Source organism: Entelurus aequoreus, linkage group LG01, assembly GCF_033978785.1.
Source record: "Entelurus aequoreus isolate RoL-2023_Sb linkage group LG01, RoL_Eaeq_v1.1, whole genome shotgun sequence".
In the NCBI taxonomy this organism is placed as follows: Eukaryota; Metazoa; Chordata; class Actinopteri; order Syngnathiformes; family Syngnathidae; genus Entelurus; species Entelurus aequoreus.
In genome coordinates, this window is record NC_084731.1 from 46,476,887 (window position 1) to 46,494,015 (window position 17,129).

At 37.1% G+C, this 17,129-nt stretch overlaps 1 protein-coding gene across 1 annotated transcript in view; it reads left to right on the forward strand.

Annotated features, from left to right (window-relative positions):
• Positions 1–1,268: 1,268 nt before the first annotated feature.
• Positions 1,269–17,129, forward strand: part of LOC133653420 (twinfilin-2-like) — a 34,747-nt gene continuing 18,886 nt past the window's right edge. Inside the window, exons 1-10 of the mRNA XM_062052655.1 lie at positions 1,269–1,480; positions 8,848–8,931; positions 12,217–12,294; positions 12,361–12,539; positions 14,900–14,995; positions 15,072–15,176; positions 15,252–15,266; positions 15,346–15,381; positions 16,410–16,529; positions 16,606–16,756. Of these exons, the coding sequence (XP_061908639.1) occupies positions 8,886–8,931; positions 12,217–12,294; positions 12,361–12,539; positions 14,900–14,995; positions 15,072–15,176; positions 15,252–15,266; positions 15,346–15,381; positions 16,410–16,529; positions 16,606–16,756 (826 nt within the window). The 5' untranslated portion in view covers positions 1,269–1,480; positions 8,848–8,885. The remainder of the gene's footprint in view (positions 1,481–8,847; positions 8,932–12,216; positions 12,295–12,360; positions 12,540–14,899; positions 14,996–15,071; positions 15,177–15,251; positions 15,267–15,345; positions 15,382–16,409; positions 16,530–16,605; positions 16,757–17,129) is intronic.

Consider the following 17,129-nt stretch of genomic DNA (forward strand, 5'->3'; position numbering starts at 1 on the left):
ATATACGTGTGTGTGTATGTATATATACTATATATATATATGTATGTATGTGTGTGTGTGTGTATATACATATATATCTATAAATGTGTCTAAATATACTATATATATGTACAGTGTGTACGGAAATTATTCAGACCCTTTTAAATTTTTCACTCTTTGTTTCATTGCAGCTATTTGCTAAAATCATAAAAGTGTATTTTATTTCTCATTAATGTACACTCAGCACCCCATCTTGAGAGAAAAAAAACAGACATGTAGAACTTTTTTCAAATGTATTACAAATAAAAAAACTCAAAAATAATATGTACAAATGTATTCAGACCCTTTGCTCAATACTTTGTTGATGCACCTTTTTGCAGCAATTACAGCCTCAAGTCTTTTCGAATACAATGTCACAAGCTTGACACACCTATCTTTGGGCAGTTTTGCCCATTCCTCTTTGCGGCACCACTCAAGCTCTATCAGATTTGATGGGAAGCGTTGGTTGTCATCCAGGATGTCTCTTGTTTGCTATATTATTGCAAAGACTCTCCAAATGTACTCCTAATTCTTGCTATACTTACTGTCACCAAGTTTTGAGCAAATCAATGACTAGCAGTTCAGTAAGAAATTTAAAATATGTTCCTGTATGACATTCTGACTACAAAATTGCATTTGTATCCAAATATTTTGGTAATTTCTTAAGCAAATTGTATTTATGCAAGTTATTATTATTATATTAACCTGTGATTAATCACAATTCAAGAATGTGATTAATCTTATTAAAAATAATCTCTTGACAGCCCTAATATACCTATATATTTATGTTATACACACACATACTGTATATACATATATATATATATATATATATATATATATATATATATATATATATATAAATATATATATATATATATATATATATATATATATATATATATATATATATATACACACAGTATATATATATGCACATATACACACATGTATACAGTACACTATATATACACTGTATACATACAATATACATATATATATATACTGTGTGTGCATAGTGTATATATACACATACAGTAAATGTACAGTCGTGCTCATAAGTTTACATACCCTGAGAGAATTTATGATTTCTTGGCCATTCTTCAGAGAATATGAATGATAACACAATGTGAAGCTATTTATTGGCAAACAACTGTGTTTATTCTTTTTAAATCAAAATGACAAAAGAAAGTACCCAAATGACCCTGATCAAAAGTTTACATACCCCAGTGACTTTGATCTGATAACATGCACAAAAGTTGACACAAATAGGTTTGAATGGCAAATCAAGGTTCCAATACTCACCTGTGACCTGTTTGTAATTAATGTGTGTGTATAAAAGGTCAGTGAGTTTCTGGGCTTCTGACAGACCATTGCATCTTTCATCCAGTGCTGCACAGATGTTTCTGGATTCTGAGTCATGGGGAAGGCAAAATAATTGTCAAAGGATCTGCGAGAAAAGGTAATTGAACTGCATAAAACAGGAAAGGGGTATAAAAAGATATCCAATGAATTGAGAATGCCAATCAGCAGTGTTCAAACACTGATTAAGAAGTGGAAAATAAGGGATTCAGGTAGACCAGCAAAGATTTCAGCCACAACTGCCAGGAAAATTGTTCGAGATGCAAAGAAAAATCCACAAATAACTTCAGCTGAAATACAGGACTCTCTGAAAAATTGTGGTGTGGCTGTTTCAAGATGCACAATAAGGAGGCACTTGAAGAAAAATGGGCTGCATGGTCGAGTCGCCAGAAGAAAGCCATTTCTGCGCAAATGTCACAAAGTATCCCGCTTACATTACGCCAAACAGCACAGAGACAAGCCTCAAAACTTCTGGAACAAAGTAATTTGGAATGTGCGTGTGTGCCCAATTGTCTTGGGTGTGATGATGTAATGTTTTTTATAGACTGAGGCCGATCCGCAAAAGTTCGACTCCAGGTGTCGTTGAGGGAGGGAGGTCAAAAGCGTCCATCATTGAGGTGTCCTCAGGGGTGTTTTTCAGAACAGCCTGGTCCTGTTTTCACAGCGTCAAGGCCATTTGAGGGAGTCAAATCGTAGATTAGGATGTTTGTTTTCCGCGAGCAAACAAAACAATGACTTGTCTGTTCTATTCGTCCATGCTGGGTGCTCTCAAATTCAATTCAATTTTCCTTTTCAGCAAGCTTCTCCATGATGTGATCCATCTTGCGATTCAGTTCAGAAATCGCCACAGTCTGTGTTCCCACAGCCCTACCCAAACCATCCATTGCGACGAACAGCCTTTGGGCTCCTTGAGTGGCTGCCATCGTTTTACGAATTTGACGATACACCAGAGCAATGCCCAGCCCAATCAGCAGGTGCCCTGCGATCACGGTTCGAAATAGGTAGATGTCTTCCACGTCCTCGATGGAAAGGAGTGAGAGGCACATGATTCTCCATTTATCCCAGGAATCTCTCGCGTACCCCGCAGCAATGGTTCCATCAGGGCAGCCAGGCTCCCCCGAACCTCTTTTGCTCGTCAAAAAGATTTTGTCAATTGCGTCGAGAGTCCAGCTGATCATTTCCATGTCTGAAGTTTAGATTAGAGTACAGCGCAAAGAAAGAGGCTTCAAAAAAGTTCAGACAAGACAAAAACAAAGAGAGCAAGCTGGGAGAAGAGGGAGCGGAAAAAAATGCGACCGCCCTCACCAGAGGCAAGACAGAAAAAATATTACTGTTTTTCTAGTTCTTACAGTCAACATATTTACAGTTTATTAGTGTTTAACAAAACATACTAAAACATGGTATAGTGCTGTATTTTGTTGGTTTTACAGTATACTTATACAGAGTCGCCACAATATTGGTTTCCTCCGATTAACAGTGGAATTGAACCATAATCTCAAAGTATTAGTATATAAAATTATATTTTGTGTAAAGCAAGCACTGTCTACAACATAAACTGAAAGATTTCCTTTACGAAAATATAGCAACACAACATTTCACAAAAGCGGAGACTTAAAAAATAAGACAAACTCTTGTCTTCTGACATTTATTACATAAGGCAGCACCAACTAAAATATTTACTGACTCTCAATACAGTGGACATTTCAAGTTTGCCTAACAGAACAAGCCTTACTTTAGTGTACGGGAGTACAATAACTTTCGAGGTGGTGACACCCCGGACAAGGACTAGATCTATCGTCTTACCTTTGCAATGTGCTGGTTCGTGTATTATTTGTGTAAGACCACAGCTATCAATTATAGACTGGAGTGCCACGTGCGGAGTGTCTGACAAGGTATTAATATGGATATTAAAATCCACCATTATAATTATGTTATCTGCGTGCGTCACTAGATTACCAAGAAATTCTGAGAATTTGCTGATAAAGTCCGAATAGGGCCCAGGGGGGCGATGGATAACAGACAGATGAAGAGGTAGCGGCATAACAGACCTCATAGTAACCATCTCAAATTATTTATATTCATTGCTTAGGTTACGGCTAAGGTAAAAGTTTTAATCGGAGATTAGTGCGACCCCTCCACCCCTTTTAAGGGGACGAGCAATATGTGCACTCGTATAGTTAGGAGGAGATGCTTCGTTAAGTGGAAGAAATTCACCTGCTTTTAGCCAAGTCTCACTGAGACCAATTACTTTAAAGGCCTACTGAAACCCACTACTACCGACCACGCAGTCTGATAGTTTATATATCAATGAGGAAATCTTAACAATGCAACACATGCCAATACGGCCGGGTTAACTTATAAAGTGCAATTTTAAATGTCCCGGGGAACTTCCGGTTCGAAACGCCTCTGAGGATGACGTATGCGTGTGACGTAGCCCGGGGAACAGAGGTATGTCTTCCACATTGAAGCCAATACGAAATAGCTGTTTTCATCTCATTCTGGATGTATTCTGGACATCTGTGTTGGTGAATCTGTTGCAATTATGTTCATTGCATTATGGAGAAAGAAGCTGAGCAAGCAAAGAAGAAAGTTCTCGGTGCAAAGCGGACGTATTTTGCGAAGGAAGTCAGCAGCAACACAACACAGCCGGTGTTTCATTGTTTACATTCCCGAAAGATGCAGTCAAGATCGAAGAACTCGGATAACAGAGACTCTAACCAGGAGGACTTTTGACTTCGATACACAGACGCCTGTAGAGAACTGGGACAACACAGACTCTTACCAGGATTACTTTGATTTGGATGACAAAGACGCAGACGTGCTACCGTGAGTATGCAGCTTTGGCTTCCAAACATTTGATCGCTTGCGCGTCACGTACGTAACTTTGTTTAAATATATAAGCTTTATGAACCTTGGGTTAGGTGAACGGTCTTTTGGGCTGAGTGATTGTGTGTGTTGATCAGGTGTTTGAATTGTATTGGCGTGTTCTATGGAGCTAGGAGCTAGCAGAGGAGCTAGGAGCTAGCATAAACACCTAGGTGTTTTTATGCAGGATTAATTTGTGGCATATTAAATATAAGCCTGGTTGTGTTGTGGCTAATAGAGTATATATATGTCTTGTGTTTATTTACTGTTTTAGTCATTCCCAGCTGAATATCAGGTACCGTGAGTAGCAGCTGCGCTTCCAAACATTTGATCGCTTGCCAGTACGTGCGCGTCACGTACGTTACTTTGTTTAAATATATAAGCTTTATGAACCTTGGGTTAGGTGAACGGTCTTTTGGGCTGAGTGATTGTGTGTGTTGATCAGGTGTTTGAATTGGATTGGCGGCTTATATGGAGCTAGGAGCTAGCATAGCAGCTACGAGCTAACATAACAAACATTTAGGTGTTTTTATGCAGGATTAATTTGTGGCATGTTAAATATAAGCCTGGTTGTGTTGTGGCTAATAGAGTATATATATGTCTTGTGTTTATTTACTGTTGTAGTCATTCGCAGCTGAATATCAGGTCACCCCCGGCTCTCACAGCATCTTCCCTATCTGAATAGCTTCAACTCCCCACTAGTCCTTCACTTGCACTTTACTCATCCACAAATCTTTCATCCACGCTCAAATTAATGGGGAAATTGTCGCTTTCTCCGTCCGAATCTCTCTCACTTCATGCGGCCATCATTGTAAACAATAGGGAACTTTGCGTATATGTTCAACTGACTACGTCACGCTACTTCCGGTAGGGGCAAGCCTTTTTTTATCAGATACCAAAAGTTGCGATCTTTATCGTCGTTGTTCTATACTAAATCCTTTCAGCAAAAATATGGCAATATCGCGAAATGATCAAGTATGACACATAGAATAGATCTGCTATCCCCGTTTTTAAAAAAAAATTCATTTCAGTAGGCCTTTAAGATTGTTGCCTCGAATGACTTCATTAACCAACAACGCTTTGGGAGACAATGATCTAATGTTTAAAAAGCCCAAATTATAGATAGTGGGCTGTTTTTAGGCATTTTTGTTAATGTTATCCGTAGCACCAATATTAATAACATTACATCTATTTCGCATGGTGCGTCTCAAATAATTTCAATCAGATTTAGGAAATTGATACGGTGAGGATTTTTATATTATTTGCTTGGTGCTGTGATAGATTTAACGCTTCCTAATTTGCCACCTCAGTAGAATATATGTACAATATATATGTACAGTATGTATTAATTATAAAAAGTCTTATATATACCTTTTATATATTTCCATCCATCCATCCATTTTCTACCACTTGTCCCTTTTGGGGTGGCGGGGGGTGCTGGAGCCTATCTTGGCTGCATTCGGGCGGAAGGCAGGGTACACCCTGGACAAGTCGCCACCTCATCACAGGGCCAACACAGATAGACAGACAACATTCACACTCACATTCACACACTAGGGCCAATTTAGTGTTGCCAATCAACCCATCCCCAGGTGCTTGTTTTTGGCGGTGGGAGGAAGCAGCAGTACCCGGAGGGAACCCACGCAGTCACAGGGAGAACATGCAAACTCCACACAGAAAGATCCCGAGCCCGGGATTGAATCCAGGACTACTCAGGACCTTCGTATTGTGAGGCACATGCACTAACCCCTGTTCCACCGTGCTGCCCTTTACCTTTATATATTTGTACATGTATAATATATTCTATTTGGTCACCAAAACTATAAAAATATTGAACAATGGAAAATATGTGTTCTTTAAACTGTTTCATATATACTGTATAAAATGTTGTTTTAAACAATCATCACAAAAAAACTGCTTAAGGGGTCAAACAATGTTTTGTGTTATTTCAATGTATTGTAATATAATTATATTCACTGTCACTTTATTATTCAGACAACACATTCCTTATCCAATTGAATCATTGTTTTTAAAGATATTTTTTACTAAAACTATATTTTTAAAAAAAATACTATAAAACAACAAACTTCTATTTCTAAAAAAACAGAAACATGTTTATAAAAGTTACTGATGATTTTTTTTAATACACTTATAATTTTAGGACTAAACTACTGGATGATTGTTAGCTTGATTATTGATTATTAACAACAAGATATATTTCATTATTTAATTTGCTGAACCCAATTGACCTCTAGAATATGAATACATTACTGTAAAATAGAAAATAAAATTATATGGTTAATGAGTAATTAAATAAATTTATTGTATTTAATATTTTTTTGTGTGTGCGAGGCAGAGGGTGGGAGTCATATAAATAATGTACGAATGCTTGGGTTATGTACTCGCCACTAAATGAATAATGCAACATGCTGTCGCAGCTAACCTCACTGCTAGACACACTTTAGACTTCTCACCAGCGTTTGTGTGCCAACACATTGGGTCAATTCATGATTTACATGTTGAAGACAAAGTTTACCTTCAACAAAGCCCAGCACTCTCTCGCTCTTTCAAGGAACCATATGTACCTTAGAGTAGTCAATGTACAGCTTGTATGGCAAGTATAGATGTACTATCCACTAAAAAGGAGTAAACACAAACATGTGTAAACACAGTGGCGGGCCGTGCGTTTCCCACCTAGGCCTTCAGTGATGTCCGACTTCAATGATTACCTTTCAAAAAACCATAATTGATGTTACCACATGACCATTGCTGGAGATATTCTATACAGAAACACATTTACTGGGCATTGAATCCCCTCAACAGTGTACAAAACTGGTTATTTTCGGCCGCATTTAAAAATCAATAAACCCGCATCAGCAATTAAAACATATCTTATGCGGTACTGTCAAAATTAAAATAGCAAAAAACATAAACGTGAAAAAATAACAAAATAAAATATTTAAACTCACAATTTGTAGCACCCATTGGATGCCGTATAAGCCAGTGATGCCCCTTGTAGTCAGCTAATTCGAGTGGAAATGGAGGGCATTTCCCCATTTCATCGCCGACCTCGTCCTACAAGATGTAGTTTGTCTTTAAATTTCCTTCTTGAAAATGGCCTTGCAAATATATGTGTTGTCTCGTCTAATCATAAAAGATGCAGACGAGGCGTGTTGGCTGAGTTCTTAAAGTTTACTCCAGCTGCCGGCATGGCTACATTCAACAACCTAAAACAGGGCTACTGCGCATGCTCTTCACTACAGTGGCATGCTGGGTAATGTACTTCTTATGTTACCTAGCTCGTAACATCACAATATATATCTGCCACCAATCAAGGTTTTTTGTTCTCCTTCTTTGTGGGTCAACACTTCCCGCTTCCTGCTAAAATGCAACTTGTGATTGGATACTCACTTTGGAATGTCAAGTGAGTATCCAATCACAGTCTCGTTAACATCACGATACCTAGATAGGCTATTGTCAACAACTTGTGATCTGATTGGCTATCGCAGTTGTCTATCAACTCTATGTGTTCTCAAATTAATCCGCCAACAGTCCCAGTGAGTATCCAATCCCAGGATGTGTAAATGTCACGTTCAACCTTAGACCATTTAGAAGGCCTTACTGACAACAACTCAGGATCTGATTGGCTATTGCAACTGTCTATCAACTGTATGTGCCTGTTCACTTACAGTGCACGGACGCCTGCATTGTTGATTCTGAAGGCCCCTGGCAGATTTTGTACAGCATGGCAACATAAGCTAGCTGAATTCTGATTGGATAAAAACTCTCAGCGCTGGAAGGAGCATAATATGACATGAAGAGAATATGAATACTTTTAGATATTTAGGTAAAGTAAATTAAAAATTACTGTTAGCTTTAATTATGATCGTGACTTCTGGTTATGTTAGGCCAGCAGAGAAGGCCTCGCTGGCCCTGACGGCCCACCACTGTGTAAACATTTGGCAAAACAAGCGAGATAGCAAGATAATTGTGTCTTGCCTACAGTCAAGCATCATGGACTGGGGTTGCATTATAGTACTGCCGTCACTGGGGAGCTGCGGTGCTATACAAGCCGTACACGGGCTACTCTAAAGTACTGTAGATCCTGTGTAAAGTATTGTCCCTTGAGAAGATGTAATAAAAGGGTAATTGAGATGTATTGTACACACAGGCGTTGACCCCCCACCCAGCATCCTCGCTCCAGGGAGCAGTGTTGAAATGGTCAGATTCTCCCGGCGGTGGTGTCACCTTTCTGAGCGCAATTTGAGATGATGCAGTCATAAGCGCTTATATGAAGGTTAGAAATTCAACATGCCTCACACATGTGGGGGGGGGGAAACAAGTAGTCTTTTTAAAAGTGCGGGCGCTTCTAGCTGAGTGGTCAGGTTGCCATATCCTCTGACAGCAGAGATATTACTCATCGCCCCGCAAAGTTCCGCAGATTGCGTTTCAGGTGTGAGGAATCTCCAGAAGAGGTAGTGTCACTTGTGTGTGTGTGTGTGTGTGTGTGTGTGTGTGTGTGTGTGTGTGTGTGTGTGTGTGTGTGTGTGTGTGTGTGTGTGTGTGTGTGTGTGTGTGTGTGTGTGTCTTGTCCTCCATCAGTGGACAGGTAGACTTCCTGTCGAGAACCTGCTTGGTCCATGAAAGCAGCCTGCCAAAAGATGTCACACCAAACTGGGATTAATGGTACGTTTGCACTTCTTTTTTTTTACTCTTAACTCATTTTTGTTGTCAGTTTCCAGCTCGCTACTTTTTTCAACAACTCACCACTTGTTATTCTTTCAAATCTAACACAATTTTGCGGTTTTATCATCACACACCAAGTTGGTAGATAAACCTAAATGCCTCTTTTTAGTACTTTATACTCACTAAATTGCTGTTTTTACCGGAATATTGGAGTGTTAAGGCATTTGGTAACAGGAGCACAGGTGGACAATTGGCCTGAAGCTTGCCTCTCTCACCTTTCTCACCTGATCATGTATCATTTACGAGAGTGCTGCCTTTGGTAACCATGGCAATATGGGAAGAAAAGGAGGATGATGCTTGACACAAATGTAGTTTCAGCATCAAACGTGTAATTTTTTTTACGTATTTGCTTGTTTTTCCGACATTATTCATGTTTTTTTTTTAATCTTATGTAAGCCATGTGACTTCGGCCTGGATCGTTTGTTCTCTCTGCGGCGTCTCAGGTTCTTGTTTAGCTTCAGGTCAACCTGAGAGGGTTTTTCATTACAAATACTGTATATCCCTTGGTCAATACGCTGCATACCAGGAAGATGACCATTTTGGAACCTTATTCATAAAATACGTTTTATGTCATCTCAATTTCTGAATGAGGTTGGAATACTTTGGGGCTGAAATGTTGAAGTACAGCAATACCTTAACTTAAGAGCAGCATTTTGGCTGATTATTATGTTTTAAATTGCAAGCAAGAATTTGAGTTACAAGCATTCCGCCATGAGTTGGCATGGCAACTACCACAGTGAAACCTGTAAGATCTGATCAAAACATCCGGTCTTAGCTTATAGCTAAAGATCGACATAACTTTGTTTCCCAGCCATGGGAAGGAAAAAAAAGGTAGTGTGAAGACAACATTTCAGATATAAGTTGAGGTACTACTGTATGACATGAATAAAGTCATAATTATTTAGCAACAACGTCATAGAGGGGTGTGATTTGTCTGTTTTTTCCCCCCAGAATTTAGATTTTTTTTCATGCCAAAATGGTTATTTATGACCTAGTAAACGTTTTGGGGAGGGGACAAGGATGGGTTGGTTCCCTGCAAGCTTGGGACGGTAATCAATTAAACATTCAATAAAAATCAACTCAATCATTTTTCCTGCCCTGCAGGTGCTCAAATACCCCAATTTTTCATTTTTAATAATATTTCTGATCCCATCCCTGGTCACACAGTTGAACATGGTCGTTTTTAATTGAAATTAATGTTATTAGCTGATTAATGTATGTCACGGATTAGTGGTCATAATATTGCAACGTTTCTCTTGTTGTTTTGTAGCTTTTTCTGATATTTTTTTCTTTCCATTATATCAGGAGTCGGCCACCCAAAATGTTGAAAGAGCCATACTGGACCAAAAAAATAAAAATAAATCTGTCTGGAGCCGCAAAAAATGTAAAGCCTTATATAATTGTTATGATGAAGACAACACATGATGTAAGTGTCTATATTAGCTATATTGGCCTACTATCAAAATGACTTTAAAATTCTAATATAAGTGTTATAATGACGACAACACATGATGTAATTGTCTATATTAGCTATATTGGCCTACTATCAAAATTACTTTAAAAGTCTTATATAAGTGTTATAATGAAGACAACACATGATGTAAGTGTCTATATTAGCTATATTAGCCTACTATCAAAATGACTTTAAAAGTCTTATAGAAGTCTTATAATGAAGGCAACACATGATGTAAGTGTTTATATTCGCTATATTAGCCTACTATCAAAATGACTTTAAAAGTCTTATATAAGTCTTATAATGAAGGCAACACATGATGTAAGCGTTTATATTCGCTATATTAGCCTACTATCAAAATGACTTTAAAAGTCTTATATAAGTGTTATGATGAAGACAACACATGATGTAAGTGTCTATATTAGCTATATTGGCCTACTATCAAAATGACTTTAAAATTCTTATATAAGTGTTATAATGACGACAACACATGATGTAAGTGTCTATATTAGTTATATTGGCCTACTATCAAAATGACTTTAAAGTCTTATATAATTGTTATGATGAAGACAACACATGATGTAAGTGTCTATATTAGCTATATTAGCCTACTATCAAAATGACTTTAAAAGTCTTATATAAGTCTTATAATGAAGGCAACACATGATGTAAGTGTCTATATTCGCTATATTAGCCTACTATCAAAATTACTTTAAAAGGCTTATATAAGTCTTATAATGAAGACAACACATGATGTAAGTGTCTATATTAGCTATATTAGCCTACTATCAAAATGACTTTAAAAGTCTTATATAAGTCTTATAATGAAGACAACACATGATGTAAGTGACCAAATATGTCTGATTAGCACTCCACACAAGTCAATAACATCAACAAAGTTAAAGTTAAAGTTAAGTTAAAGTACCAATGATTGTCACACACACACACTAGGTGTGGTGAAAATTGTCCTCTGCATTTGACCCATCCCCTTGTTCACCCCTGGGAGGTGAGGGGAGCAGTGGGCAGCAGCGGTGCCGCGCCCGGGAATCATTTTTGGTGATTTAACCCCCAATTCCAACCCTAAGCTCATCTTTGTGCATTCACGCACAGCATAAAATGTTTGGTGGACAAATAGAGACATTGCTCTTTTATCCTGCACTACCATGAGCTAATGCAACAAAATTTCGTTCTTATCTGTACTGTAAAGTTTAAATTTGAATGACAATAAAAAAAATTTAAAAAAGGAAGTCTAGGAAGGAGTGGCATAAAACACTTCTTTCTGTGGCAGCATCAAGGAAAGTTGTACATGTAAACAAACTACGGTGCATTCAAGGACCTCCCAAATTAGTAGGACAAAATGACGCGGGCCAAATACTCTCATCAGTGAAGCATGTTTAATATAAACAGTGGGATTTCTAACAATTAGGAATGGTTGTGTCATGTTTTTTCTCATACAGAAACCATATTCAAACAAAAGATATATTTTTTCCTCATCTTTTTCCATTTTCATACATTTAAAAAAAAAAAAGCTCAAGGGAGCCACTGGGGCGGCGCTGAAGAGCCGCGCGTTGCAGAACCCCGCATTATATCAACAGAATTATCATGTCAGTCAGGCCACTTGTTGCTAGGCAGAGTTCATTGGGCTCAATCATAACTGCCCCATTGACCTATCGTGTTCTAAACTAAACTATTTTTTTTCCACTGCTCTGTATTACATATAAAGCCACAATCTGTTGGATTTGTTTGATGTTTTCTTTTCTTATTGACATTAGCAACATCTGAGCTCAAAGACTTCCTGGCGCAGGCAAGGGCAGGGGCCGTCAGGATCATGAAGATTGTCATCAAAAACGGTAATAATGTTTCCAAAGAGGACTTGGAAGATTTGGACTCGGCTCACATGGAATGTTTGTGATCAGAGGAGTTGGTGCTAGAGTCGTGCAGACCGCCGGCACAGAGCTGGGACAAGGACTACGACCACTTCCTGTTACCTCTGCTGACGCCACAGGAGCCCTGCTACTTCCTCTACCGCCTGGACTCCCATAATGCACTGGGCTACGAGTGGATCTTCATTGCGTGGTCACCTGACCAGTCGCCGGTATGTCCCCAGGACGCAGAGACACAAAGATTAGAAATAGAAAGACCAACGCAAGCACACTTGTGAGACTTAAGTTGGAAACGTCAGTTGCTTGCAACAACATCCATCCATTTTCTACCGCTGGAGTGGAAACAACAACAAAAACAATTTAATTCATTATTTATACAGTAATAGGATCTATTATCATATATTACACTATTGTGTAACATAACACAAAACTAAGATGGCAATTGTTTGTCCACATTTGCTTGTAAAGTGTGGTCCGAGGCCATTTTTGATCCGCAACTTGTTTTTATTGGCCCCTGACAATTAAATTATATGTAACAATTTTATAAATGAATAAGATATAACAATACATAATACACTAATGTGCTTTGTCACGTATAACACAAAGCTGAGACGCCAATGTTTTATTCCCATAGCTTAGCACATTGGTGTCTGAAGTCTGGGGGCCATTTTTGACCCACAGTTTGTTTTTATTGGCCCTTGGCATATTGTAAAATTACAATTAAGTCATTATTAATTAAATAAATTCTTAGCTATTATACTAATTTGCTTTGTCTTGCATAACACAAAACCTAGACAGCAATACATTGTTCAGGTAGTTCGGCATATGGTTTACCTGACACAAGAAACGTTACAAATTGGGGGGTGCACTATCCACTATCTTATATGCGTTTTGTGGCAATTCCAATTTTGACCACTGTCAGTTGCTATGTAGAGTGGTGTTTTCCATCATTTTCAGCAGACTGCATTGCAAAATGATTAACCCCCACCTTCCTCTCGTGCGAGATCCACCCAGGAAGGGGGCCATATGAATCCCTTCCCTACTGTCAATATGTGTCAAGAGCAGGGGTCCCCAAACTACAGCCGGCCGGCCGGATTCGGTCCACCACCGTCCAAAATCCAGCCCGAAGGAAAGTCCCAAGTTAAAAAAAAAAAAGTACATTTTAAATATATATATATATATTTTTTTTCATTATTATTTTTTAAAATCTTTCCTTTCTAATCCATTTTCTACCGCTTGTTACTCTCTGTGTCTCCTAGTTGCTTCCTATCGATAACGTGACATCATCGGCAAAGTGCGCGCTCTTTCTGTCAATTAGTCTTTATATATATATATATATATATATATATATATATATATATATATATATATATATATATATATATATATATAATATATATATATATATATATATATATATATATATATATATATGTATGTATATATGTATGTACTGTATGTGTATATGTATATATGTATATGTGTGTATATATATATATATATATATATATATATATATATATATATATATATATATATATATGTATATGTATGTATATATGTATGTATATATGTATGTATGTACTGTATGTGTATATGTATATATGTATATGTCTGTATATATATATATATATATATATAGATCTGTATATATATATATATATATATATATATATATATATATATATATATATATACAGTCCGGCCCCCGGCCAAATTTTTTTAACCCAATGCGGCCCCAGTTTGGTATGGACCCTTGGTCTATAGTGTGGCCTGGGGGCCATTTTTGACCCGCTGATTCTTTTTTTTGGCCCTTGGCATATTGAATAATTACAAATACTTCATTATTAATGAGATCAGTTAGTCATAGTTGGATATTACACATATGTGCTTTTGTCATGCATGTCACAATGGTGTCGAGCATGCGGCCTGGAGGCCATTTTTGACCCACAGCTCGAATTGATTGGCCCCTGGCAAATATATTATGTAATTGCCATTAGATATTTTAATAGATAATTTATTACACTAATTTGCGTTGTCACCTATACACAACACTAGGATGACAACGTTTTAAAGCTTAGTGATATATCATCAGGTGGGGTTTATATTTTACCCTTCGCGTTCATATTTTGCCGTTTTTGTTGCGTTTCGCTTGATTGTAAAATATGTCGATCGAGAGGGGGTGTGACGTTCATATGTTGTCAATATTCAGTGTTTTATCGTTCATAGTTAATATTGTAAATCCCACATTCTTTATTTTCATGCACATCCTGGGTGTCTCATTCAGTAAAAAAAAAAATATATTCTATTCTATATTTAAGGCGGTCTGTCATAACGTTTTTAGCATTCAATCAGACATTATTGTGAGGTTTTGTATTAGTGTTCCTAAAAATAGATATGCCGGCCGCCCCCAGACACATTTATTTGTCTAAATTTGGCGCCCCGAGTCAAAATATTTGCCCAGGCCTGATCTAAAAGAAGCTGTTCCAAATACAAATACAGTAGATTTTTCCTTCTCATAAAGCAAAAACAGCAGTTTTGCTCGAATCAGCTCAACTATGATGTGATGCAGGTGAGGCAGAAGATGGTGTACGCGGCCACTCGTGCCACCTTGAAGAAAGAATTTGGAGGCGGCTACATCAAAGACGAGGTGTTTGCCACAGTTGAGGTCGGTATCAAAGTCCGAATCGTCTTGACCCTAAACTTCAAAGTCACCTTTTGTTGTCGGTATCCGGTCCCGGCAGGACGACGTGTGCTTCCAGGGCTACCTGCGTCACATGACCTCTTGTTGCTCTCCACCGCCTCTCACAGAGGCGGAACAGGAACTCCAACGAATTCGAGTCACAGAAGTAAAGTCTGTTTTTTTTTTTTAACATAAAGTGGAAATAGGAAATTAACCGAATGTTTTTGTGTTTGCTCAGCAGGATAAAGTTGTTTGGGTGAGTTGGTTTTATTGCCCCAACTTTTTTCAAATTTGTTGATTTAAAATGTCCACAAATGATGTTCGCTTGTCCACAGGATGAGCGTAGACGAATTGGGACTCCTCGTGCAAGAGTATGTAACACATACACACACACTCATTATTTATTAAAAAAAAAAAAAAGAAGTCATTGTATTATAATATGATTAAGTGAAAAACAATAACAAATATCTATATAGATAAAATATTATATGATGTATTAAAAGTTTGTGTTAGTGTTTGTATGCAAATTTTTTTTTTTTTTTTGGTAAAAAAAAATTTTTTTTTAATAAACAATACTTAGTGCAGTAAATCATGATAATAATATTTAAAAACATTAAGATGCAGTGTTAATGTTTGTATGTAAGAATAGGAAAAAGTCTCACAGATTAGTAATAAATTTATCATTGTATACAATGATACAATTAATAACACAAAGCAATAATATAATACAATAAATTATATAATAGAGTTAAAAATGTTAAATATATATGTTAAAAAAATGCATTGTGTTTGCATGCAAATATAACAAAAATTAAAAAACAATAATACATTTATTATTGAATATAATGGTGTAAAAAAAAAAAAGATGGAATTATTTATATAATATTAAATAAATAAAAATTATGAGATAATGGAAATAAAAATATGGGAAATAGAAAAAATATTGCTACTTATAATATTTGTTTAGATCATATTTTATAAACACTACCAGATTCAGTGCAATTGATAAATAATACAATACAGTAAAAAAAAAATAATAATAATAACATGACAGAAAACAATTGAGAAGCACTGAGTTTGCACATATAGGTTAGTATCAATATGAAAAAAATATTTGATAAAAAATTTAAAAATACACAGGCAGTCTTTTATTGTTTAGTCTCTGTGCACACTGTTATTTGTATTCATATATTGCAGTGCAGCGTTTTATGCATTTGTCTTCTGTATGTGTAAATGTTTAATATTTATTTGATTAAAGAAATGAACTCACCAGATTAATGTATAATATAACAAAGTTGAAAAAAAGAAGAACACAATAACATATGAAATGCTATGCTAGCCATTGTACTGTATGCAATATAATAAATAAAAAAACAAATAAATATATGTAATATGTCAGGTTCCAATGGAGTTCGGCATCGACAAAAGGGTCTCTCAGGGTCTGGCCTTCCCTCTACAAGAAGAGGCCAAGCGTGCTCTGCAGCAGCTCAAGCACAAGCGGATCAACTACATCCAACTGGTCTGCTCTCAGAACACAACAAAGTCTGCACCAAAGTGTGCTTGGCACGACAAACTCTGTATTTGCGATGTTGCAGAGGTTGGATGTGGAGAAAGAAACCATCGAGCTGGTTCACACGAAACCCACGGAGACGCGTGAGCTCCCCTACAGGATCCCCACAGACTCACCCAGATATCACTTCTTCATCTTCAAGCATTCTCACCAGGGCCGCGCTCAGGAGGCACTCGGTTAGTATGCATCCTCAGTAAACAATGTGCTGCTTTTCACGTACTTCTATGAGAGGGGTCCTGATCCCACATTGATATCGGTCTAATATCAGCAAAAAAACAAGTATCGGATTACATTGGCTTGCATGTGAAATATTGGATATAAGCAGCCCTGCAGCACAGTACCTAGTGCAAAAAAAGCAAAAATGATCGACTAAGATCTTCTATATGACAGGAGGCCTCTGCTGTTTTTAAAGAATCTGACGCAAACGTGCTCATCAGAGATGCTCTAAACTACAAAAAGGCTGTGCTGTTTTTTGGAATCTCCCTTAAAAAAATCCAAAGATCTTTATATCAAGGAAATGTGCTGCGGTTTTTTTTTATTAAAGGCCTA